Source organism: Oncorhynchus mykiss, chromosome 19 (genome assembly GCF_013265735.2).
Source record: "Oncorhynchus mykiss isolate Arlee chromosome 19, USDA_OmykA_1.1, whole genome shotgun sequence".
Classification (NCBI taxonomy): domain Eukaryota; kingdom Metazoa; phylum Chordata; class Actinopteri; order Salmoniformes; family Salmonidae; genus Oncorhynchus; species Oncorhynchus mykiss.
The window spans coordinates 57,283,137-57,310,041 of NC_048583.1; the positions used below are offsets into that span (position 1 = coordinate 57,283,137).

General features: G+C 43.0%; 2 protein-coding genes across 9 annotated transcripts in view; both read right to left on the reverse strand.

The window, feature by feature from the left end:
• Positions 1-543: 543 nt before the first annotated feature.
• On the reverse strand, positions 544-14,536 carry LOC110498169. 2 transcript variants are annotated; one of them, XR_002469787.2, is made up of 2 exons: positions 14,368-14,536; positions 544-1,152 (listed from the first exon to the last, which is right to left on the reverse strand). XR_002469787.2 is itself a non-coding variant. In XM_036955144.1 (2 exons), the coding sequence occupies exon 1, from the start codon at positions 5,515-5,517 to the stop codon at positions 4,858-4,860; it is 660 nt and encodes a 219-aa protein (XP_036811039.1). In that variant the 5' UTR covers positions 5,518-7,349; the 3' UTR covers positions 544-1,152; positions 3,860-4,857. The 2 variants fall into 2 exon arrangements, 1 of the variants encoding a protein (XP_036811039.1); XM_036955144.1 differs by lacking the exon at positions 14,368-14,536 and adding an exon at positions 3,860-7,349.
• A 7,051-nt stretch (positions 14,537-21,587) lies between these two features.
• LOC110498390 (ribosomal protein S6 kinase alpha-1) overlaps positions 21,588-26,905 on the reverse strand; it is a 96,141-nt gene continuing 90,823 nt past the window's right edge. For all 7 annotated transcript variants that reach the window (XM_036955148.1, XM_036955147.1, XM_036955149.1 and 4 more), the window contains one exon: positions 21,588-25,958. In XM_036955148.1, coding sequence (XP_036811043.1) covers positions 25,836-25,958 — 123 coding nt within the window. In that variant the 3' untranslated portion in view covers positions 21,588-25,835. The remainder of the gene's footprint in view (positions 25,959-26,905) is intronic.

Here is a 26,905-nt window from a genome sequence, read left to right on the forward strand (position 1 = left end):
AGGAGAGTGATGGAGTGCTGCATCAGATGACCTGGCCTCCATAGTCAACCGACCTCAGCAACCCATTATTCTTACTTTATATACAGTATATTGTATTTTTTCCTCAGTAGAGCTTGGAGAACTGTGTAATAAAAAGCTCTATACAAATTAAATGTATTATTTTATTACTATTATTTTTTAGCATCTAAATGGAGATGAATAATGATTTTATACTGAAGTTTGATAAAATCATATTGCCAATGTGGACGCTGCAGTCAGATTGCTACCTTGTAGTCTCATAGCTTTGATGTACCATGTGAATGACACAACGATATTACAGATTAATGCTTTTTGATTCTCTTGACAGGAGATACACAACATCATGGAGAAACCAGGCATGGTACTCTGGGACAAACATGACTAGAATTCTAAACTAACAGGTATTAGGCCTAAAGTGTTTCTCTATGAGCAAAATATGTTAAAAAAATGTGTTTCTGGTTGAATATGCATGTTTTCAACATCTTGCTGTCATTGGTGGGCAATGAGGCCAACACAGTAATGATGTCATTTCCTGTCAATGTTTATTATACAGTACATCCAGACCCATTGGAGAAGGTACGGCTCCCTCATCCAGATCATGACCAATACATACATTATTCAGAGTGGACTGTACAGGCAAAGTGAGTTGCACCAAATAACTAAAGCCTTCACTAAAGCCTTCACTTCAGGACAGATCACAAATCAGGACAAAATCCTGAACATCAGACATTCCAAGGAGAAGCCAATCTTTTGGACGCATGATGGAAGATCTTGCATCCTATTGGTCAATGGGGTCTCTCGACACACTTGGTACCGGTCACGTTCAGCACCGTCCCATCTTATAACTCAAGTTTAATATGGGTATTGTAACAAGCTCAACCCAGGATGTTCTTCATTCAGAATAGAATACACATGTCACGTCTGGCGTTTGTCTGCTGATGCTTCCAGCAGCGTTATGGGTGTTTTGTTATCAGGTCCCTTGGCTTCCTCTCTGCAGGATGCATGGATCGTCTCATTATGTCATTACGTCATGAGCCATTTCAGTTATGCTGAGCATGCTCTGTTTTTCTGCTCTGGTGCTCCAAGGTGACAGACTACTACCTCTGTACCAGTCGTGACAGGCCAAATGCGTCACTTCAAAGGAGAGAGAGAGAGAGAGAGAGAGAGGGAAGAGCGAAGGAGAGAGAGGGAGGAGAGAAGGAGAGAGAGCGAGGAGAGAAAGAGAGAGGAGAGAGAAAAGAGACATTTGCCCAACAGATGTAAGAGCTGATTTAAATGTCAAAATGTGCATGGGTAAGCAATAAGCATTCTCACACACTCTCCGGGAAAATAGACCACATTCCAGATTGCCTTAATTCATTTTCTCTCCCCCAACTAGCAGTATACCATCAGTCCCTCTCTGACAGAACCGAGAACAAATTGTCCTGAACAATGTAAAAAAAAAGCCAATTTTTCATGCCTTTACAGAACACTGTTCATTTGTTTAAACTCTGCACTAAAGCCTATGATTAAATTATGTATTACAAGCAATTTGTCACTTTAGCAAAACATTCTGGAATGCAAACGCCTTATTCAAAGCAATGAGCATGTTTTCAAATTGATCTAAGTTAAGGAGAACACATTTTATCAGTAGAGCTTCTAATACATCTAAACGCATTTAAGGTCAACATGGAAATGTAATAATGAAGAACATTATATAATTTAAAATAAACTGATTAAACCCGGTTTCAAAATGACATATATTTTAGGACTATTAGGCTGCGTTTACACAGCCAGCCAATTTCTGATATTTTGCCGAATTATGGGCAAAAGATCTGATTGTTCAAAAGACCGATTGTCAGAAAAAGGATCAGAATTGGGCTGCCTGTGTAAACGCAGCCTTACATTAATTTTAACAGAAGGAAACACTTTCACATCACAAATGAACAATTTAACACAATAGAAGATAAGTACATTCATTTACAGAATGGTAATATTGTCATAAAACTTGTTTTGGACCGGTGGTTGATGCAGAACGCTTGATATTATTTTAGGCTATTTTTAAACCAGTTCTGATTGCCAGTTCTGGCTCAGCTGCATGTTTTTAATAGCCTGGTCCCATATCGGTTTATGCTGTCCGACATTGACTATAAGAAAAGGTAAGACACCACAAACAGATATGGGACTGGACCAGGCTATGCCCATCTAGCCTCGTTCTACCATGTATTTTGTTTGATGTTAAACAAAACGCCGGCAGTCAGGACTGTGGATCAGGCGAATGTCTATCATGGAAGCCTCTGAAAATGTGGCTAACCAAGATACTGTATTTGACTCTGCCGATCTGTCCTTCAATCGGTCATACATTCAAGGGGAAATGTGTCCCTGCAACTCAATTGTGCAGAGAGGAGGGAAATGATTCAGATAACCCTGAAGTAAGGAGGATCCATTTAATTAAACACATTTTAAGACGAGATTTGTTAAGATATCCAGACAGAGAATCGTATTTTCAACCACAGGCCCTTAACAAGTTAAGGGAACAATATTTATTGAGAAACACATTTAAACAATACATTCATTCTGCGTGTGGGCCCAGAGCTCTTTAGGAAACTTAGTATTTCATAGCAAAACGTAACAACAACAAAAGTACAGCGCTGAAAATATTGCATGAGTTTCAAAGTATTCCAACATGGACATTGGTGTTCTGGTTGTCATCGTTAGATCAATGGTCATGAATTCATTACTTTACATTTAAGTCATTTCGCATTGACGCTCTTATCCGGAGTGACATACATTTGAATACTTTATTCATACTGGTCCCCTGTGGGAATTGAACCCACAACCTTGGTGCTGTAAGCATAATGCTCTGCCAACCGAGCTACACAGGACTCCATCCTCACACTAGTATATACACATACAATGTATAAGGCATTTAATGACGAACCTTTGTAGCCTGTAGACTTCCAGTATAATTTAATAATACATGTTCATAGAAAAATACAAGGTGTTTGGGTCTGAAGCATACAATAGGAATTATTCTAGTCTCTGTCTAGCTTACAAATAACAGGCAGTAATTTACCCTAATCGATATGTAAGCCTATACAGTGGACTATAATTTATGAACTAAGCAAAAATGTCCAATGGGGGGGGTACTACCTGCCCTACAGCACCTGATGTCACAGGAAGGCCAAAACAAATCATCAAGGACAACAACCACCCCAGAGGCACTGCCTGTTCACACCGCTATCATCCAGAACACGAGGTCAGTACAGGTACATCAAAAGCTGGGACCGAGAGACTGAAAAACATCTATTTCAAGGCCATCATACTGTTAAACGGCCATCACTGACACAGAGAGGCTGCTGCCTACATACAGACTTGAAATCATTGGCCATTTCAATACATGGATCACTCGTCACTTTAATAATGTTTACATATCTTGCAGTACTGATTACTCATATGTATATACTGTATTCTATACTATTCTACTGTATCTTATTCTATGCCGCTCTGACATTGTTCATCCATATATTTATATATTCTTAATTACATTCCTTTAGATGTGTGTATTAGGTAGTTGTGAAATTGTTAGATATGACTTGTTAGATATTGCTGCACTGTCAGAACTAGAAGCACAAGCATTTCGCTACACTCGCAATGACATCTGCTTGCCATGTGTATGTGACAAAACTACATTTGATTTTATTTGATGCAATAACGTCAATAATATTAAAATGTCTGTTTGCTGTTTAATCGTCTTTTTAACCCCTCCCTCTCACGTGACTGAGTGTCATCCCTTTGCACAAATCATCCACCCTCCGTCTCTCAGCTAGCCTATCATCTTGTTACACAGTATATACCCTACCTGTGCTTGTCTCGCTGGCCACGGCATGGCTAACGCAATCCTCAAACATTTCATCAACCGTAAAAGCATTGAGGAGGCCAGCTCTGCCATTGTCAAACGAACACAGTTTTGCAAACAGCGCCATTGTCCATCGCTCAGGTCCAGTTGAAGCAAATGAACCAGAAAAGGAAGTTGTTCTTGAACCTCTTGTTTTCCAAAAGGACACAATGTTTGTCGGATACATTCTGGAAGGTGAGTTAGGCCTGGGTTGCCAGGCGACAAAGAATAGGCCACAGGTGGAAGCGTCCCAGAAGGACCTGGTTGGTTTCTCATGTCCTGAGAGAGCAGACTACTACTCCACTGGGGGTTTGACCTTTGAAGCTCAGAAGATGAGTTGGCTGGGAGATATAGTGAGTGTGCTGGGGAATGCCAAGGCACGTTGCCCTTCGACACCCTGCGGTCACCCAAGGCCCTCTACCAACCATTCTTTCTGACTCCCCCTTCCCCCCCCCCGGGTTTACAAAACAATGCAGCAAAAAAAAGAAAGAAAGTGAAACCTCAACTGCACTCTGCTCCTCTGTTCCTACTCCAGTGGGTTGAAAAGGCAGATTGTTCAACGCTCTCCCCCATCCCGTAGGCCCGGGCTTTGTTATGTAACCCTCACTTCTCTCTACCTCACGCTCCAATACCTGCACTGTGACTCTTCTTCTGTCATTCCCACTTCTTTCAACACAAAGCAAATAAGAAAGAATCGACCAACCACATCGAAGCGATTACATTTTCGTTGTTGTTGCGTTTGTACAAGTATGGTTTCATAAAACAACTTTTAGTTTTACAGATTTACCATGTGAGTCCCATGGCCTCCAAACCATCCCAGACATACAATATACACCCATTAGTCCAAAGAGGGCCAGCTTCCTGGAATCAATAAGAGCTCAAGGGGGGGGGGGGGGGGGGGGGGGTTGTAGCCTCAAGGAGGGGTGACAGTTTGGGAATGGCGTCAGTCTGTAGTTTAAGGGTCATTTGAGCTTGACGGGCCAGGGAAGACACGTACGGAGTCCCAGCATGGAGGAGAAGACAATGGTGGGCCGGTGCTTCCTGAATCGCAGCCCCTTCTTGAGCCGCTCGCTGTTCTCAGCCGCGTATATCTCCCCCTGCTGGGCGCCGCAGGCAATGCGGGTCAACACCTCACCATGCTCCACCGCCTCCTGCTCCGAGCGCACGAACACCTCCCGGAGCTCCTCCAGGCGTCTCTCCATCTCCCGGATGACCCGCTGGCGCTCCTCCATCTCTAGCAGGCGCCGACGGGCCGCTTCAAACTCCATGCTAGAGCTGGGGGTCACCATCTTGGAGGAGGGGGCTGTGGTAGCCGTCGAGGGGGGCTCCGAGCCGTACAGGGCCGTGGTCACCCGCCTGAAGTCGCCCATAGAGATGGAGCGTCGGGTGGCAGGCGATGGGAGCGGGAGGGCCAGGGTGCCGGAGGCTGAGAAAGGGAGGGTGAGAGGGGGCGCCAAGGCCTCAGGGGGATGGTGGGGATCCATGTCGTCTGTGGTGTCTGCGGCATGTGCTTGTCTGTGGCGTTTCTTCATGGCTGGGTGCGAGCATCCGTCTATGCTGCTGTTGTTGATTCTAGTGCTCTGTGGGAGAGCAGTGTGCTGCCTCAGAGCCTCTCCATTCATTTATAAAGGATCGGGGCTCAGCACAGCGCTTTATGGGGAGGAGTCCACTCGCCCCTCATTGGTTGCTTGCTCCCCATTGAATGCCGATTGGCTGCTTGCCCCTCTCGATGTCCAATGCCCTTAGTCTGCTTCAACAGGAAAAGGAAGACGGATAACATATATTCTATCCCTTTTCCTCTCCTCTCTGTGGTTGGCTCAGTGTGTGTGTTGTGTGAGCCGTTGTCCTCTCCGCCCTCTCTCCCTCCCACCAGCTGGGATCAATCCATCCTCCTCTCTCCCACTCTGCTCGTTGCCCATAGCAACGCAGTCTCGACATCAGATGGCAAGTGGAGGAGGGAGGGGTGGTGTTCAGATTGTCTCCCTCTCTCATTTATCCCTCTTTCCAACTATTCCCCCTCCTGTCATTCACCGTCTGGCCCTGAAATGTAATTTCTTTATTGTTTGAACCAGCTCCATGACAAATGTAACCCAGTAGATTCAGTTTCTCAGATCCCTTATCCAGCAGTCATTTGCGCCCCCCCCCCCCCCCACACACACACCACCTGAGGAATGATCAGACACCCTTGCACCATCTGTTTGGTCCATTCCCCTGCTAGCTGATCAAGCCATCTGCTTTAACTCAAGGTTGAATTATTTATTAATTTTGATATAAACGAATAAGGAAACGCCTTACTGTTGCTAACAAACACATGAAGCTAGTGGCATATAGAGCACGTACAGCACCCAACCATGTGAATACAAGACGAGAAGTTAACGGCGAGGCTGAATGGTTTCCTCACTAACAGAAGACACGTCACACCTCTAGATTCCTGTGATCTTGTGGTGATGAGGGATGTGGAGATGTGTTCGGGAGATGTAATTACTTTGCACTAAACAACAGAAGAAGTGAAGCAGGAAGATGACACTAAACCAACAGAAGAAGTGAAGCAGGAAGATGACACTAAACCAACAGAAGAAGTGAAGCAGGAAGATGACACTAAACCACAGAAGAAGTGAAGCAGGAAGATGACACTAAAGCAACAGAAGAAGTGAAGCAGGAAGATGACACTAAAGCAACAGAAGAAGAAGTGAAGCAGGAAGATGACACTAAAGCAACAGAAGAAGAAGTGAAGCAGGAAGATGACACTAAACAACAGAAGAAGAAGTGAAGCAGGAAGATGACACTAAACAACAGAAGAAGAAGTGAAGCAGGAAGATGACACTAAAACAACAGAAGAAGTGAAGCAGGAAGATGACACTAAAACAACAGAAGAAGTGAAGCAGGAAGATGACACTAAACAACAGAAGAAGTGAAGCAGGAAGATGACACTAAACAACAGAAGAAGAAGTGAAGCAGGAAGATGACACTAAACAACAGAAGAAGAAGTGACGCAGGAAGATGACACTTAACAACAGAAGAAGAAGTGAAGCAGGAAGATGACACTAAACAACAGAAGAAGTGAAGCAGGAAGATGACACTAAACAACAGAAGAAGAAGTGAAGCAGGAAGATGACACTAAAGCAACAGAAGAAGAAGTGAAGCAGGAAGATGACACTAAACAACAGAAGAAGAAGTGAAGCAGGAAGATGACACTAAACAACAGAAGAAGTGAAGCAGGAAGATGACACTAAAACAACAGAAGAAGTGAAGCAGGAAGATGACACTAAACAACAGAAGAAGTGAAGCAGGAAGATGACACTAAACAACAGAAGAAGTGAAGCAGGAAGATGACACTAAAGCAACAGAAGAAGTGAAGCAGGAAGATGACACTAAAGCAACAGAAGAAGTGAAGCAGGAAGATGACACTAAAGCAACAGAAGAAGTGAAGCAGGAAGATGACACTAAACAACAGAAGAAGTGAAGCAGGAATGACACTAAACAACAGAAGAAGAAGTGAAGCAGGAAGATGACACTAAACCAACAGAAGAAGTGAAGCAGGAAGATGACACTAAACAACAGAAGAAGTGAAGCAGGAAGATGACACTAAACAACAGAAGAAGAAGTGAAGCAGGAAGATGACACTAAACCAACAGAAGAAGAAGTGAAGCAGGAAGATGACACTAAACAACAGAAGAAGTGAAGCAGGAAGATGACACTAAAACAACAGAAGAAGAAGTGAAGCAGGAAGATGACACTAAAGCAACAGAAGAAGTGAAGCAGGAAGATGACACTAAAGCAACAGAAGAAGTGAAGCAGGAAGATGACACTAAAGCAACAGAAGAAGTGAAGCAGGAAGATGACACTAAACAACAGAAGAAGTGAAGCAGGAAGATGACACTAAACCAACAGAAGAAGTGAAGCAGGAAGATGACACTAAACCAACAGAAGAAGTGAAGCAGGAAGATGACACTAAACCAACAGAAGAAGTGAAGCAGGAAGATGACACTAAAACAACAGAAGAAGAAGTGAAGCAGGAAGATGACACTAAACAACAGAAGAAGAAGTGAAGCAGGAAGATGACACTAAACAACAGAAGAAGTGAAGCAGGAAGATGACACTAAACAACAGAAGAAGTGAAGCAGGAAGATGACACTAAACAACAGAAGAAGTGAAGCAGGAAGATGACACTAAACAACAGAAGAAGAAGTGAAGCAGGAAGATGACACTAAACCAACAGAAGAAGTGAAGCAGGAAGATGACACTAAACAACAGAAGAAGTGAAGCAGGAAGATGACACTAAACAACAGAAGAAGAAGTGAAGCAGGAAGATGACACTAAACAACAGAAGAAGAAGTGAAGCAGGAAGATGACACTAAACCAACAGAAGAAGAAGTGAAGCAGGAAGATGACACTAAAACAACAGAAGAAGAAGTGAAGCAGGAAGATGACACTAAACAACAGAAGAAGTGAAGCAGGAAGATGACACTAAACAACAGAAGAAGTGAAGCAGGAAGATGACACTAAACAACAGAAGAAGAAGTGAAGCAGGAAGATGACACTAAAACAACAGAAGAAGTGAAGCAGGAAGATGACACTAAAGCAACAGAAGAAGTGGAGCAGGAAGATGACACTAAAACAACAGAAGAAGTGAAGCAGGAAGATGACACTAAACAACAGAAGAAGAAGTGAAGCAGGAAGATGACACTAAAACAACAGAAGAAGAAGTGAAGCAGGAAGATGACACTAAACAACAGAAGAAGTGAAGCAGGAAGAGGAGGAAGGGTCATACCATAGAATATGTAACAACCAGTGCACCTTTATCAAAACATCCGTCAACTCAGAGCACCTAAGGGGCGTATTCACAAAGCGTTTCAGTGTAGGAAAGCTGATCTATATAATCGTATTCATTATGATCTTAAAAAGGTGAAACTGATCCTAGATCAGCAGTCTGAGACGCTTTGTTATTAATAAATGGGCCCAGATCTAGAACAACGTTCAGAGACCGACATCCTGTTACCTGCTGTTGTCCGTTAAAAACACACACTACTACATAAGCTACTCAGACCTGTGTTCAAATACTAAATCAGGTAATTCAATTACTTTTCAAACAAGTATTTTGAGGCTACTGTTGTATACATGAGAAAGATTAAGCGGTAGCCATGGTTATTTTGACCTCAGGTATCTAATGGATGCTTTCGGTTGTTGGTTCCATTTGCTGCCACCATAGCTGTCTAGACAGTTATTGACCAGATGCTTTCAGTCATGGCAGGCTAGGTGGAAAATAACACAACAGGGAAAGAGTGAGATCGATCTGGGGTGGAGGTACATACAGTATTGGTTCATAGTGGTAGTGAGGGTGGGAGCGAGAGTGTTACTTTAAATAGCCACTTTTAAAACCTACTACCTTGGATGAGTAACGCTAGTGGCAATTGACTGAGCATGATTGGGTGGGTGGAAATGGGAGATGGTGCTCACTCAGCCACAGTTTTCATCTCCGGATCTGCATGACATCAGAAACAATCTATCAACTGCTGCTACCGCTACTGCCCTTACTTTAACGAGAGCGAGAGAGAAAGAGGGCTAGAGGCTAAAGGAGGGCTTGTGTGGCTTTGGGAGTGTGTGATATTAGGATCAACTGGGGTTGGTTGGAGGGTTTTGGGAGTGAGTGATATTAGGATTAACTGGGGTTGGTTGGTGGGTTTTGGGAGTGAGTGATATTAGGATTAACTGGGGTTGGTTGGTGGGTTTTGCAGTGCACATGCTGCACGGTTAGGGTCAGTTCCATGTCAATTAGTTAAATAAAGGTAAAATAAAAATTATAATTCCAATTTCCCTTACTCTAACCCTGTCATCCTGTAGTTAGCTTAATGTTTGGGAAGCCACCAGTGGTTGGTTGCACAACACAGTTAAAAGTAGCTAATCATCTAACCCATGGACAGGTTGCCAAGAGTTCAAACACACACACACGGGTGAATGAATGTTGGTTCAATGAAATTAGGTTAAACCAACATGGACTAGACGTTGAATTGACGTCTGTGCTCAGTGGGTGGACACTGCTACCATCAACAACAACGTGTCCATCCGTGGCTTAGTGTGTGAGCCAAGCAAACCAGAGGGATACGTAAGGCGGATCCTGTCCTGTTATGAAAGACTGGTGCACACACACACACACACACACACACACACTAAACAAGGCTCTTGATAGGATAATTCAGGATGCATTACAGTATTACAATGTCCCTCTTCCATCTCAGATATAATCTCACCCCCCCCCCCCCCCCCCCCCCACCTCTCCATCACTAAAACACAGTCCTGAAAGCCTGCTCTCAATCCCTTAGCCATCCCTGCATCCATCCATACTTCCCTGCATCCATCCTTCCCTGTGCATACACAGACACTCTGTCCCAGATTAGTTGAATCTCCTCTGCCTATGTTTGTTGGTGCTAGTTGGATGGAGTGACTTAGCAGTTGCTGGATAGAGGGAATTGCATCCTCATCATCATCATCAAATCGTTATTGGTCACATACACATGGTTAGCAGATGTTAATGCGACAGTGCAGTAATACCTAAAAAGTCATCTAACAATTCCCCAACAACTACCTAATACACACAAATCTAAAGGGGTGAATGAGAATGTGTACATATTCATATGGATGAGCGATGGCTGAGGTGCAATAGATGGTATAAAATACAGTATATACATGTGATATGAGTAATGTAAGATCTGTAAACATTATTTAAAGTGGCATTGTTAAAAAGTGACTAGTGATCCATTTATTAGTGGCCAGTGATTGGGTCTCAATGTAGGCAGCAGCCTCTCTGAGTTAGTGATTGGGTCTCAATGTAGGCAGCAGCCTCTGAGTTAGTGGAGGCTGTTTTAGCAGTCTGATGGCCTTGAGATAGAAGCTGTTTTTCAATCTCTCGGTCCAAGCTTTGATGCACCTGTACTGACTTCTAGATGATAGCGGAGTGAATAGGCCACGGCTCAGGTGGTTGCTGTCCTTGATCTTTTTGGCCTTCCTGTGACATCGGGTGCTGTACGTGTCATGGAGGGCAGGTAGTTTACCCCCGGTGATACGTTGCGCAGACCGCACCACCCTCTGGAGAGCCTTGCGGTTGAGGGCAGTGCAGTTGCCAAACCAGGCTGTGATAGAGCCCGACAGGACGCCCTCGATTGTGCATCATGAGGTCTGATTGGGGATTGGGGAGAGAGGGTCACGGGTGTGGCCGGGATACTCCATTGGCAGCTAGGGTGTATGGAATGCATGGTAGTGTCTTGGTAGTAAGATGTCACGTTGGTGGAAGGACTGGGTTGTATGAAAGCAAGTTATTCAGTAATGGCTTGTTGCACCCATTACAACATCAGAAGCATGATAGTTGGGGATACAATTTGTAGTAACATGCATCTGTGTATTAAAATAAGTGCTTGACCCCGATTGCTCCAAATAGGTCTAATAGGCCTTCCCATTTCCTTGTTGTGCATGCTGGCTGCATCACAGTGAGCACAAGACATTTAAAAATATGTATTTTCAACCAAAAAAAAACATATTTTGCTCATAGGGATAGCAGTGCCTGTGTGTACAGTTTCAGAGTATGCTCTACTTTGAGGGAGCGTTACTGGGCTGGACTGCAGAGGAACTGGAGACACATAACCTGCTGAGAGAGAAAGAGAAGTCCATATTTTTTCATGCTTGTGTATGCAGTAATGCAGCACTAACAAAAGCTTTTAAGAGGCACAATCAGAATTCAGCTCACATCAGCCAGAAAGAGCAATATAAACCAACTGCATAAAACACCCATTAAATCTGCTTGTTCAGTAGATACTAGATAGTACAGTATGTACTGGTATCAAAAATGTGACGTTTTACTGTTTTGGAGTGAAAGGTGTTAGTGCTCTCTACATCTCCAAGAACTGCTGTCCACACAGAGACGGAGAACTGCTGTCCACACAGAGACGGAGAACTGCTGTCCACACAGAGACGGAGAACTGCTGTCCACACAGAGACGGAGAACTGCTGTCCACACAGAGACAGGAGGAGACAGAGAAATGCTGTCCACACAGAGACGGAGAAATGCTGTCCACACAGAGACAGGAGGAGACAGAGGCAGCCTTCACGCTGCATCTTATGACATTCAGACATGATTACTCTTCCGCAGGACAATTAACACTCCTGTCTAGCGCTGCCTTGAAACCACACAGTGTTTAGTAGGCACATAACAGAAGAACATTTTCAAAAAAAATGTGTGAAACGGGGAAGTACTATCTGTACTTGAACAATAAAAATGCTCGTTTTGTGTTTGGGGAGGAAAGGCCCTTCCCCAAATTGTTGCCATAAAGTTGGAAGCACAGAATGATCTAGAATGTCATTGTATTCTGTAGTGTTAAGTTTCCCATCACTGAAACTAAGGGGCCCGAAACATGAAAAATAGCCCCAGATCATTATTCCTCCTCTAAACTTTACAGTTGGCAGTATGCATTGGGGCAAGTAGCGTTCTCCTGGCATTCGCCAAACCCAGATTCGTCCGTCGGACTGCCAGATGGTGAAGCGTGATTCATCACTCCAGAGAACGTGTTTCCACTGCTCCAGAGTCCAATGGCGGTTAGCTTTACACCACTCCAGCTGACACTTGGCATTGCAAGTGATCGGAGTCTTGTGGGCGGCTGTTCGCCCATGGAAACCCATTTCATGAAGCTCCCGACAAACAGTTATTTTGCTGACGTGTTACACGCTTCAGCAAAATAAAAGTGGCATCCTGTGATGGTGCGACATTGAATGTCAATGGAGATTGCATGACTGTGTGCTCAATGTAAAATAGTAAGTATCAAAAGTAAGATTATAAATATGTTCTAATTCCTTACATTATTAAATAAAGGTGAAATAATAAAAAAACAAATATATATTTTAAATCAATTTCCATCAACTTCAAAGTGTTTCCTTTCAAATGGAATCAAGAATATGCATATTCTTGCTTCAGGTCCTGAGCTACAGGCAGTTAGATTTGGGAATGTCATTTTAGGTGAAAAAAAAAGGGTCCGATCCCGATTAAGTAAACCAGGCGCCACAATATCTTGTTTTATTATATGTACGGATAGCCAAGGCCACTCTCCAACACTCAGACATCATTTACAAATGAAGCATTCATGTTTAGTGAGTCTGCCAGATCAGAGGCAGTAGACATGACCAGGGATGTTCTCTTGATAAGTGCATGAGTTGGACCATTTTCCTGTCCTGCTAAGCATTCAAAATGTAACGAGTACTTTTCGGGGTCAAGGAAAAATGTATGGAGTTAAAAGTATATTATTTTCTTTAGGAATGTAGCAGAGTAAAAGTCAAAAATATAATTAGTAAAGTACAGCACAAATAACTGCAAAAAAAAAGTATTTTTACTTAAGTACTTTAAGTGTGGTTAAAGTGAAACTCCAGTTAAACTCCAGTTAAAGTGGAACTCCTTTCCACCTCATTTAACACCTGAGTCACTTAAAAAGGCTCATCAATAGGTGGTCCAGGTGTCTTCAGAAAGTATTCACACCCCTCGACTGATTCCACATTTTGTGTTCGACTGATTTCAAAATGGATTTAATATATGTTTTTCCCTCACTCATCTACACACAATACTCCATAAAGACAAAGTGAAAACATGTTTTTGGAAATTTTAGCACATTTATTTGGAAAACAAGTACAGAAATCAAATTCACGTAAATATTCACACACCTGATTCAATACGTTAGAAATCGCCATTGGCAGTGATTACAGCCGTGAGTCTTTCTGGGTAAGTCTTGGCCCCGATTCCAACCCGAGTTAAGAACGCGTAAACAGAACGTTGTTCCCTTTTTATACACTTTTCTCTCTATGCGTATTCTGACAAACTTAAGCTATTCGTTCTGGGTGGCAGAGGTGTGTCTGCAGATACGACATATTCTCACCCAATTCCCTAATATTTCCACCACCTTTACGTGAGAATAAACCATGAATAAGGTCTAGCAAACGTACCAGCTCCAAGTGGGAAAAGCTTCTACTTTATTCTGCACTGATATTTACAACTGGATAAGAGCTATTAAGAAGAGCTGGGTGAATGAGTAATCCATTTGGATAAAGGAATTATAAATATAAATGACACTTGTTTTTAGATATATTTTACCTCAATATCACTGGAGACGAATGTGAAACCATTCATATGGCAGCAAACTGAAGCATATCAACATATCAACTCGCCCACAGTAAAAAAAAATAAAAAAAAGTGAAGACTATGCAGAATTTAAATTGTACTGCCTTTAATTTTGCAGGGATGGGCACTCTCTAATGTCTTAATTATAGGCTACCCCGACTTTCTCCGCTTCCTATTTTTATCATGTTAAATATTAGTCACTATCAGTATCGACCGCCAGTAGGCCTAATAACCACACAAATTCAACTGCCAATTTACTGTTACTTCCCTTCAGTTGGTGTAGCCTACATTATCATTCATTTAAGTACATTGTTTCGTTTACCTTCATTTGCTTCCTCTGTAAACACTGTCGCGGCCGTGTGGTTGATGATGAGGATCATTAGTAAGTTAAAGTTGATAATATAAAAAACAAAAACATTTAGGCTAAATAAATCATTATGGTGCTGAGCGCAGACCAAGCCTTAACAGTTTGAACCTGACGCATGGCTCAATATTTGGACCTTGTCATAGCAGTTGCATAAATAGTGCAGGCAATAGACGAGGGTATAGCCTACTATTGTACACTATTCTCCCCATTATAATTCTATATACACTAAGAATTGAATGTGGACATTTTCAGAATGAATCAAACCAGTGTTTTGATTCATCAATATTTGTGTGTAAAGACTCCAAATGTTTTTGCATTCTTTAGTGATTCATACTTTCCAAATCATAAAATGGGCCTAAATCCACAAGAATCTACCAGTTGGTGCCGAAACAGACGAATATGCATATATTTAGATGTCTTTCTTGCATTGATCCCTATCTTCAGAACCTGTTCTCTCGATATATTCTACTCTGTCAACAAAATTCTAATCAAAAAAGGTGCACCTTAGGGCCTCCCGGGTGGCGCAGTGGTTAAGGGCTCTGGGTTCGTGCCCAGGCTCTGTCGTAACCGGCCACGACCGGGAGGTCCGTGGGGCAACGCACAATTGGCCTAGCGTTGTCCGGGTTAGGGAGGGTTTGGCCGGTAGGGATATCCTTGTCTCATCGCGCACCAACGACTCCTGTGGCGGGCCGGGCGCAGTGCGAGCTAACCAAGGTTGCCAGGTGCACAGTGTTTCCTCCGACACATTGGTGCGGCTGGCTTCCGGGTTGGATGCGCGCTGTGTTAAGAAGCAGTGCGGCTTGGTTGGGTTGTGTATCGGAGGACGCATGACTTTCAACCTTCGTCTCTCCCGAGCCCGTACGGGAGTTGTAGCGATGAGACAAGATAGTAGCTACTAAAACAATTGGACACCACAAAATTGGGGAGAAAAAGGGCTAAAAATAAAAAGAATTTTAAAAAAAGTGCACCGTATTTAAAGGAATGTCTTAAGATAAATGTACTGAATACCCCATTGAATGAAAACACAAGAAAATCTGTTGGCCCGCAAGTGGGAGGGTTTTCAGCAGTTGAAATACATTTATTCAACACACACAAGAGAACCATGCCTGCAAAGCCCTTAACACACCATAAGGTAAGTCTGAATACCAAGTACTGAGAAGTGCGTAAGAAAGACATAATATCCTAAGTCGGAATTGGGCCCCAAGAGCTTGCACACCTCAATTGGACAACACTTGCCCATTATTCTTTTCAAAATTCTTCAAGCTTTGTCAAGTCGGATGTTGATCATTGTTAAACTGCCATTTTCAAGTCTCGCCATAGATTTAAGCCGATTTTAGTCAAAACTAACTAGGCCACTCAGGAGCTTTCAATGTCATCTTGGTAAGCAGCTCCAGTGTATATTTGGCCTTGTGTTTCAGGTTATTGTCCTGCTGAAAGGTCAATTTGTCTCCCAGTGTCTGTTGGAAAGCAGACAACCAGGTTTTCCTCTAGGTTTTTGACTGTGGTTAGCGCAATACTGGTTTTTTAATTACATTTTTTTTTATTTTATCCCTAGTCCTTGCCGATGAAAAGCATAACCATAACACGATGCAGGCCACCACCATGCTTGAAAACATGAAGTGGTACTTGGTGATGTGTTGTAATTGCCCAAAACATAAACACTTGTATTCAGGACACAGTTCATTTCTTTGCCACATTATTTGCAGGTTGACTTTAGTGCTTTACTCCAAACAGGATGCATGTTTCAGAATAGTTGTATTTTGTACAGACTTCCTTCTTTTCACTGTCATTTAGGTTAGTATTGTGGAGGAACTACAATGTTGTTGATCCATCCTCAGTTGTTTTCTCCTTTCACAGCTTTTAAACTCTGTTTTAAAGTCACCATTGGCCTCATGGTGAAAAGCCCTGAGAAGTTTTCTCCAGCAACTGAGTTAGAAAGTACACCTGTATCTTTATAGTGACTTGGTGTATTGATACACCATCCAAAAGTGTAATTAATAACTTTACCATGCTGAAAGGGATATTCAATATCTGCTTTTTGTTTTATTTTTACCCATCTACCAATAGGTGCCATTCCTTGTGAGGTATTGGAACACCTCCCTGGTCTAGTGGTTGAATCTGTGTTTGAAATTCACTCCTTGACTGAGGAACCTTACAGATAATTGTGTGAGTTCATACAACTTGTGTGAGTTCATACAACTTGTGACTTAAGCACATTTTTACTCCTGAACTTATTTAGGTTTGCCATAAAAGGGTTGAATACTTATTGACTCAAGACATTTCAGCTTTTCATTTTTTTTATTAATTTGTAAACATTTCTAAAAACACAATTCCACTTTGACACAAAATCTCAATTTTAAATTCAGGCATTAAGACAGCAAAGTTTGAAAAAAGTCAAGGGGTGTGAATACTTTCTGAAGGCACTATATATCATGACATAGCACAAGTGGGGACGTGGTTTGAAGTCAGATACATATTTTGATTCCTAGCCATCTGAACGGTCAAATCAGATTTATTTGCCCTGAAGTTTTTTTTAGACTGTTTGGCAAATCTTGCCGCTTGCTAGCTGCTCAGTTTGATAATAACATGTGGTAGTTAACTAGCTTGCTAGCTGCTCAGTTGACAGTTTGACAATAACATGTGGTAGCTAACTAGCTTGCTAGCTGCTCAGTTGACAGTAACATGTGGTAGTTAACTAGCTTTGCTAGCTGCTCAGTTGACAGTTTGACAATAACACGTGGTAGCTAACTAGCTTGCTAGCTGCTCAGTTGACAGTAACATGTGGTAGTTAACTAGCTTTGCTAGCTGCTCAGTTGACAGTTTGACAATAACATGTGGTAGCTAACTAGCTTGCTAGCTGCTCAGTTGACAGTAACATGTGGTAGTTAACTAGCTTTGCTAGCTGCTCAGTTGACAGTTTGACAATAACATGTGGTAGTTAACTAGCTTGTTAATTGTTTACAAACAAATGAGTGAATGTGCTATTAAGATAAACAGCGAACGTAAACTCACTCACTTTTGTACATCGCCTTGGTCCGTACAATTGACCTTATTTTAGCGCCCAAAAAAACGTAATACTTCCAGAACAACTGTAATGTCAATACTATTGGTAAAGCACAATTTCTCTCCTTTCCAAACAAAATCCATGCCGAGACATCCACGCTGCCCGTTTCTGCATGATTCAAGAAGGTAATGAGCTCCGTCGGGTCTTTTATTAAATGGCGGGTGGGGAAGCGAAACTAATGCGTGATAGTGAGAAGGAGAGATGTGGAGAACCTGCTTTTTTTCCCACTCGATCTGTCCAACTTATCACCTTATCACCTCTAAAATGTAAATAAAACACTATAAAGAGTTTATATAATGTGTCATTACATACCTAATTGAAGGTTTGTGTTGAATTTGAATCAGGTTTTTAGGGCCGTGCTAAAGTGATCTTCAGAAGTCAACATTGTCTTTTGAGAGTCATGATAGCTTGCAGTGATGACGCAAAAATTGACTAGGTATCCCCCTTACCCTGTTCCTGTCCCTTTCTTGTTTTTAAACGATGAGAAGTGCTACACCTGGTGGAGAGAGATTGTAAGACAGAAATAGTTGCTTTATGCGTGCTGTACGTTACGACATGACACGTCCCGATGTAACGGAGGGTCCGTTTTTTAAACTTTTCTCCAATACTATTGAGCCATTACCATGTCGATCAACGCTTGAATAGAAACGTAGTTCACACCCCAGATTTTGATGTCAACACAGTCGCTACAGTCCCATTAGTTTTCTTTGCAACCTCGTTTGAATGTCGAGGTTGCGCACATTTGTACGGAATCGGGTGAGTTTACGCTAGCTAGCGGACTGCTGTGGCTAGGCAAAAAGGACTCTGAGGCTTTAAACGTTTTGTTCTTACCCTATCATTTTGAACATTCAAAGCAACTGGGAAACGTCCATGACAACGTTGTCACCTTAGCTTGCTACATAACTTCTGAGTGATAGGAAGCACAAGGACCACCACCAATCAGCCTGCACCACAGCACACGCACACACACACAGTGTTACTATGACAACTAGCATAGCCTTGTCAGCAAATGACTGCTGTCTGAACACACATCTGATTTGGTCACTTGTAACTTGCTGTTTAGACAGTCAGTAATTCAAAACGAATTTGTAAAAACAAAACAATTAACACAAAATGTGGATTAAGTCAAGGGGTATGAACACTTTCAGTAATATGGCCTAAATCACGCACCTATCAATATAACATTATCATACCTACTGCCTAAGTGTTGGAGTGCCCGTCTGTCCGTAAATGTTTAAAACAAGAAAATTGTGCCATCTGATTTGCTTAATATAGGAAATGTGATGCATAGCATGTACTCTATACTTTCACCAAAGTTGGACAGTTTAGTACTCCCACCACTGCTCTTGACTAGAGCCCGGTTCCAAAGTAGTGCACTAAATAGGGAATAGGGTGATTTTTGGGAGGAAGTCCAGAAAGTCTTTCAGAGAGGAGACCAATTTAATGTAACGGGAGCCGCCGTTCTGTCTTGGACAGACAGGACAGATGATGATGGCTTCTCCATCCTCGGTTCAGATGCACATACTGTAATCAATACCGGGAACCGGTAGTTACCGGCAGCTGTTACAGGTTGGGCTGAGTGTGTGTGTGGGAGGCTAGAGAGAGGTAGTTTTACTGAGGTGTGAAGTGCACTGATGGGATGTGTCAGAGGGAGACAGTTGTTATATTTGATGTTGAACAGAATAACGTATTGTGTAGTTGTTTATATACACGTTACGAGTTTATGTAATTGTACAGAAGCATGTGCAAGAGGAAGTAGTCAATTATGTGGAGATATTAAACTCTTGTTTAGGCGAGAGCATGTTTCACTCCGTTTCAGGCGTGTGTGTTCAGGACATGTGAGTGTTATATAGCAGAATGGCATGGTGCAGTAGATGAGAGGATGGTGTTACTATGCTCGACGCTACCTTCAGACACCTGGGAGTGTGTGTGCGTGTGTGTCTGCAGCAGAGGTCTATCACAGGAGCTGGTCTGAGTACATTTGAGGACCTTTGCGAAGGCGGGGAGGATATGAGAGTGTACTGGCCACGACTGTGTGCTGCAGACAGGCAGTGAGATGAACACAGTGTTCTTCTGCTTGCATAGCACACCTACAGTCGTGGCCAAAAGTTTTGAGAATGACACAAATATTAATTTCCACAAAGTTTGCTGCTTCAGTGTCTTTAGATATTTTTTGTCAGATATTACTATGGAATACTGGAGTATAATTACAAGCATTTCATAAGTGTCAAAGGGCTTTTATTGACAATTACATGAAGTTGATGCAAAGAGTCAATATTTGCAGTGTTTACCTTTCTTTTTCAAGACCTCTGCAATCCGCCCTGGCATGCTGTCAATTAAATGCTGGCCCACATCCTGGCTGACGGCAACCCATTCTTGCATAATCAATGCTTGGAGTTTGTCAGAATTCGTGGGTTGTTTGTTTGTCCACCCGCCTCTTGAGGATTGACCACAAGTTCTCAATGGGGTTAATGTCTGGGGAGTTTCTTGGCCATGGACCCAAAATATCGATGTGTTGTTCCCCAAGCCACTTAGTTATCACTTTTGCCTTATGGCAAGGTGCTCCATCATGCTGGAAAAGGCATTGTTCATCACCAATCTGTTCCTGGATGGTAGAGAGAAGTTGCTCTCGGAGGATGTGTTGGTACCATTCTTAATTCATGGCTGTGTTCTTAGGCAAAATTGCGGTTGAGCCCACTCCCTTGGCTGAGAAGCAACCCCACACATGAATGGTCTCAGGATGCTTTACTGTTGGCATGACACAGGACTGATGGTAGTGCTCACCTTGTCTTCTCCGGACAAGCTTTTTTCCCCAGATGCCCCAAACAATCGGAAAGGGGATTCAGAGACAATGACTTTACCCTAGTCCTCAGCAGTCCAATCCCTGTACCTTTTGCAGAATATCAGTCTGTCGCTGATGTTTTTCCTGGAGAGAAGTGGCTTCTTTGCTGCCCTTCTTGACACCAAGCCATCCTCCAAAAGTCTTCGCCTCACTGTGCATACAGATGCATTCACACCTGCCTGCTGCCATTCCTGAGCAAGCTCTGTACTGGTGATGTCCCGATCCCACAGCTGAATCAACTTTAGGAGACGGTCCTGTTTTTTGGGGATTCAGTTCATTTGCATGGCAAAGAGTGACTTTGCAATTAATTGCAATTCATCGGATCACTCATAACATTCTGGAATATATGCAAATTTCCATCATACATACTGAGGCAGCAGACTGTGAAAAATAATATGTGTCATTCTCAAAACTTTTGGCCACGACTGTAGTCTGTTTTAAAAAGGACCACTCTTGTCAAGCAATACAGCACAGGGTCTAGAACACTACACTTAGCTAACTAAAATTTTAAAAAGGACTGGAAACTAACGGTACGTTTCGCAACTAAAGACACCATTCTAGCTAGCTGAACACCGATTTTCATTGCAATTTAAGTTGAGTTTTCAAAAAAAGTTACATATACAGCGTGTCCCACAAAATGTATTGTAAAATTTGACCCCACGTCATTTAATATCAACTTTTTTACCTCAAATATAGATACCGGATTTCAGGCAACTAATTGTTTGTTTTTTTAACCGGAAGGCTAGCCAACTATCCCGCAAACACTTTGGATACAAGGTTGTCTTTTTTAAACAAAATAGTTAGGTGGCCAATAACTGGGGACCATATGCCGATAATACAGGACTTTTTTAGTTATTGGGTAAACCGAGTATCAAAAAGCTGAACGTATATTTGACATTTCAGTGAAAATACTACTAATTGCTAACCCGTTAGCTAACATTTTTACGACACAATAATTACAAAACATTGATGGCTTGATCACAAGATAACACTGTTGAAGGTAATATATTTCTTAAACGCTGTTGAATATGCCAATAATATGGGGTGCTATGCTAAAGGGGTTGGTCCATGAAAATAGTAGAAAATCATACAGACAAGAATATAGGACCACGACAAGTCCCATTTAAAAAGGATTTTGCAAAAACCCTTTTCCACAGTATTTGCAATTTTGGTCGTATCCACGATCTGCTGTTTTTTATCATATTATTCAAGCCCACATACATGCACACATGACAGAAAATGTTACAGCTGACACAGAGCAGTCTTCGATCAGCGCAGAGAAAAGTGTTTTAATAGAAAGGCATCTCATCAGAACTCCCTATAGGCCTGAATACCCACTGCTGCAATGGCAGATGAGAGTGAACTACCCCATCTCATCCCGACTCACATGGAAAACCAGGAAGGAAGGGAATACAAAGCAAGAGGAACAAACACATAGAATAGTTCCATACCAAAGCAAGCTCCCACTTCAGGGTCCAAACACACTGGTCGTGGCAGAAAAAAACTATGGCAGCAAAGATGGAATTTCATTGGTTCTAGATGGCAGAATCATGGGACGTGTCCGAGTTAGGTTGCAATTCATTGGTGAATCGTGTTTTTGCCACGAGAAGTGTTTATGGACCCTTATAAGGAAAGGTACAACAACATAGAACAGACAAGAGGTAAATATCATCATAGTAAATTAAACATTTAATCTCAACCTTTGTAGCTCGTTCTGCCCTTGAACAAGGCAGTTAACCCACTGTTCCCCGGTAGGCTGTCATTGTAAATAAGAATTTGTTCTTAACTGACTTGCCTAGTTAAATAAAGGTTAAATAAAAAATACAAATAAAGCGATAGAGAACTTGATTTAAAACAAAATAAACATAACTATGTATTCCACTTGATCTGAGATGAAAGGGGTTTTCATACTTTGCAACTGTAGTAATGTCACTGTGCTACTATAGCAGATGGGTTACTGTTACTACGAGGAGTCTCAGTGGGTGGTAGCTGTTATTTCTTGTTTTAGTCAAACTTTCCCTTCATCTTGATCTGTTTCTTCTTAATAATGCGTTTCCCATAGAAAGAGTTATCCCAACCTTTCTACAGATATGCATCACTTATCTAAGACTAAAGATCCAAGCCTACATAAACTTGCAGGATCTTTCTGCTGTAGGCGCAGGGGCCAGTTTCCCGGACAAGTCCTAGACTAAAAAGCATGTTCAACGCAGATACTGTGTCTAGGAATTCGGCCCTTAATAAGGAATTTAAAAGCTACCAAAAAAACATAGCCACGCAAACATGTACTATCCCATAGGAGCCTCTAGTCAAGACGTTGTTGTGACCTATACTGTACTAGAGTCCACGGCCCGTATCCACAATGCGTCTCAGCGTAGGAGTGCTGATCCAGGATCAGCAGTTGTGTCTGTTAGATAGTTGTGTCTGTATAGAATAAGATATGGACAGATCCTAGATCGGCACTTCTACTCAGACAATGTCAAACTGAACAGGAGACAGAAAGGACCTGTGGAGATTTACTTTATGTCCTGATTAAGACCAACAGACAGGCCAATCAAATCAGAAAAGCACTAAAAAATATTCCTGTCAAGGATTGTCTATGTAAAACCAATATACTTTAGAGACCTTAAAGACATGCCCGGGTACTTTGGCGACTGGTAAGTATTTTTTTAAATCTCCCGCTTTGGGCTTGATGTATCAATGTGTAGCTCATACATGCATAATCTATGAGCAGAATTACAGTCTTACCTCAGTTAGCCACGAAACCCAGAGTTTGAAAGGGACAGTTTTCTGGAAGCTGTGCAGTGCCATTTTCCCTACATGTACCCCCGTGTGGGCCAGCCCCCTATTAATTATTTGAGTTTCAGCCAATGAGCTTCAATCCCTCACCATTTGACTGACAACTAGCAAGAAGCAAACCCAGCAGAGCAAGAGAAATGACGTGGTCGGCCATTTTCGGGACCATTTTTGGCTCGTGGGAGCTACTTAACTACTGGTTAAAAAGTATACAAAAGTACGGGAGAATATCTTTAAGGGAGAGTGTGCATTTGAGTGCTCAGTACAATCGTTTTGACAATCACTCTCACCATACTTGACATTGAAACACAGAGGGCTGTGGGAAAGAGTCCATTATGGAAGCCCCAACAGTGTGTGTGTGCGTTCAACATGCCTTTCAACAACAAAAGCAAATACAAGAAAGACGACATTCAAAATAGGCATATCCAAGAAGAAAACACAATGAAAAAACAGATTTCAACATTCCACCCTGTTAGTGGTATTACAGATATTATTTTCTCTCTTTTTTTTTTTTTTTACAATAAAAATATTTGGCCATATCTCAAATCTTTTCTTCTTCTCAGGATCGGAAATGTCACCAAGAAAAGAGAAGAGAAGGACAAAGCAACATGACGCCACACTGCACCAGACCATGCAAACAACTTTCTGAACCCTTCCCTGGACAAGTCATGCAATGGAGAGTGAGACATTCGGCCTGGAAAAAACATTAGCATTGACTACATTACCCAGAATTCCTAGTTCCAGTATAGTCTCAAAAACGAGAGGCATTTATGGCGAAATGTTTTTCTTTCTTTTAATGTTCATTCAAAATGTAGGAAAATGATAGTGATGACTGTGATCTCGTTTTGTGCCATTGTCCCTTCCAGCTTTCAATGGTAAAACAGCAAAAACACACAAATCGATTTGGCAAGCTGATCAATTGGAGAGAGAGAACGTCACACCAAACAGACAGACATGCAGAGAGTTTAGCGACAGCCAATCACAGCGATGCTGAGGGGAGATGCAGAGCCAATCAAAACGACAGCAGAACAAAAAACACAACAGAAACATCCTCAATGATCATCAACGTCCTCCGTGGTAGCAGGTTGTCTCAAACTCACGCACACATACCTTTTATCCAAAATATACTGCTAAGAAATTTGTCATAACCTGCCCCTACCCCACTGCCCCCTCATCCCCAACCATGTCTTGTTGCTAGTCCAGGTTGATTGACATCCAAGTGACCATGCCCAGAAGCCAATCCAGAGGAAAGATTAACTACTGATATCACTGGCAGGGCAGGGGACTACAGCAGAGTAGTGATATCACTGGCAGGGCAGGGGACTACAGTAGAGTAGTGATATCACTGGCAGGGGACTACAGCAGAGTAGTGATATCACTGGCAGGGCAGGGGACTACAGCAGAGTAGCGATATCACTGGCAGAGGACTACAGCAGAGTAGTGATATCACTGGCAGGGGACTACAGCAGAGTAGTGATATCACTGGCAGAGGACTACAGCAGAGTAGTGATATCACTGGCAGGGGACTACAGCAGAGTAGTGATATCACTGGCAGGGCAGGGGACTACAGCAGAGTAGCGATATCACTGGCAGGGCAGGGGACTACAGCAGAGTAGCGATATCACTGGCAGAGGACTACAGCAGAGTAGTGATATCACTGGCAGGGGACTACAGCAGAGTAGTGATATCACTGGCAGAGGACTACAGCAGAGTAGTGATATCACTGGCAGGGCAGAGGACTACAGCAGAGTAGTGATATCACTGGCAGGGCAGGGAACTACAGCAGAGTAGTGATATCACTGGCAGGGCAGGGGACTACATCAGAGTAGTGATATCACTGGCAGGGCAGGGAACTACAGCAGAGTAGTGATATCACTGGCAGGGCAGGGGACTACAGCAGAGTAGCGATAATGTTGGCAGGGGAAGGGTCTACAGCAGAGTAGTGATATCGTTGGCAGGGGAAGGGACTACAGCAGAGTAGTGATATCGTTGGCAGGGCAGGGGACTACAGCAGAGTAGCGATATCACTGGCAGGGGACTACAGCAGAGTAGCGATATCGTTGGCAGGGGACTACAGCAGAGTAGCGATATCGTTGGCAGGAGACTACAGCAGAGTAGCGATTTTGTTGGCAGGGGACTACAGCAGAGTAGCGATATCGTTGGCAGGGGACTACAGCAGAGTAGCGATATCGTTGGCAGGGGACTACAGCAGAGTAGCGATATCGTTGGCAGGAGACTACAGCAGAGTAGCGATTTTGTTGGCAGGGGACTACAGCAGAGTAGTGATATAGTTGGCAGGGGACTACAGCAGAGTAGCGATATCGTTGGCAGGGGACTACAGCAGAGTAGCGATATCATTGGCAGAGGACTACAGCAGAGTAGCGATATAGTTGGCAGGGGACTACAGCAGAGTAGCGATATAGTTGGCAGGGGACTACAGCAGAGTAGCGATATAGTTGGCAGGGGAGGAGACTGCAGCAGAGTAGCGATATCATTGGCAGGGGAAGGGACTACAGCAGAGTAGTTATGTCGTTGGCAGGGTAGGAGACTGCAGCAGAGTATTGATATCACTGCCAGGGAAGGAGACAGCAGTAGAGTAGTCAGTGGTCCTTGGCTGGTTAGATAGAGGGGATCTACCGGTCTCTTCAGTCCCGTGACTTGTTCCTGTACTGGCTGATGTTCTAGCTAGAGTCTGAGGGTGCTCATGGTCTCTCTCTGGTGGCTCTACAGAGAGGTGGAGGGGAGCTTCTTGACACGTCGCTGGGCCAGGAAGGACGACTCAATGGGCTTGAGCTCCGGGGTGGGCTGGGAGCTCTTCAAGGCAGAGTAGGTGGCAGCCATCGCCCCCTGTGGGAAGAGAAGAGGTAGTGCAATGTTAAGACAACAGTTGAGGACAAATATTGTTGCAGCTATTAAAAACTTAGGTCACATGGTGCTATTGGTAGAACAATTGACAATGCGTGTGCAACATGGCGCTCTAATGCCAACTTTTCAGACCTGTAATGAAATCGTCAGCTGAGTCCAGCAGAAATACACTACATGGCTAACAGTACGTTGACATGTGCTCATCGAACATCTCATTACAAAATCATGGGTATTAATATGGAGTTGGTCCCTCCTTTCCTCTCTTCTGGGAGAGATGTTGGAACATTGCTGCAGGTACTTCCTTCCATTCAACAACATGAGCATTAGTGAGGTCAGGAGCTGATGTTGGGAGATTAGGCCTGGCTCACAGTCGGATTTAAAATTAATTCCAAAGGTATTCGATTGGGTTGAGATCAGGGCTCTGTGCAGGCCAGTCAAGTTCTTCCACAACAATCTTGACAAACCATTTCTGTATGGACCTCGCTTTGTGCACTGGGACATTGTCATTATGAAACAGGAAAGGGCCTTCCCCAAACTTGACCGCACAGAATCCTCTAGAATGTCATTGTATGCTGTAGCATTAAGATTTCCCTTCATTAGAACTAAGGGGCCAAGCCTGAACCATACAAACAGCCCCAGACCATTATTCCACCTCCACCAAACTTTACAGGTGGCACTATGCATAGGGCAGGTAGCATTCTCCTGGCATCCATTAAACCCAGATTCGTCCATCGGACTGCCAGATGGTGAAGTGTGATCCATCACTCCAGAGAATGTGTTTCCACTGCGCCAGGGTTCAATGGCAGCTGACGCTTGGAGTTGCGTATGGTGATCTTAGGCTTTTGTGCGGCTGCTCAGCCATGCACAGCTGAGCATAAATGTAAATTATTTTATTTTACTGGACTGATGGTACCTGCATCTGATGGGCA

Bases quoted from the DNA above. Each gene is read 5' to 3' on its own strand.
- LOC110498169 (XM_036955144.1), bottom strand. From the start codon at position 5,517: ATGAATGGAGAGGCTCTGAGGCAGCACACTGCTCTCCCACAGAGCACT.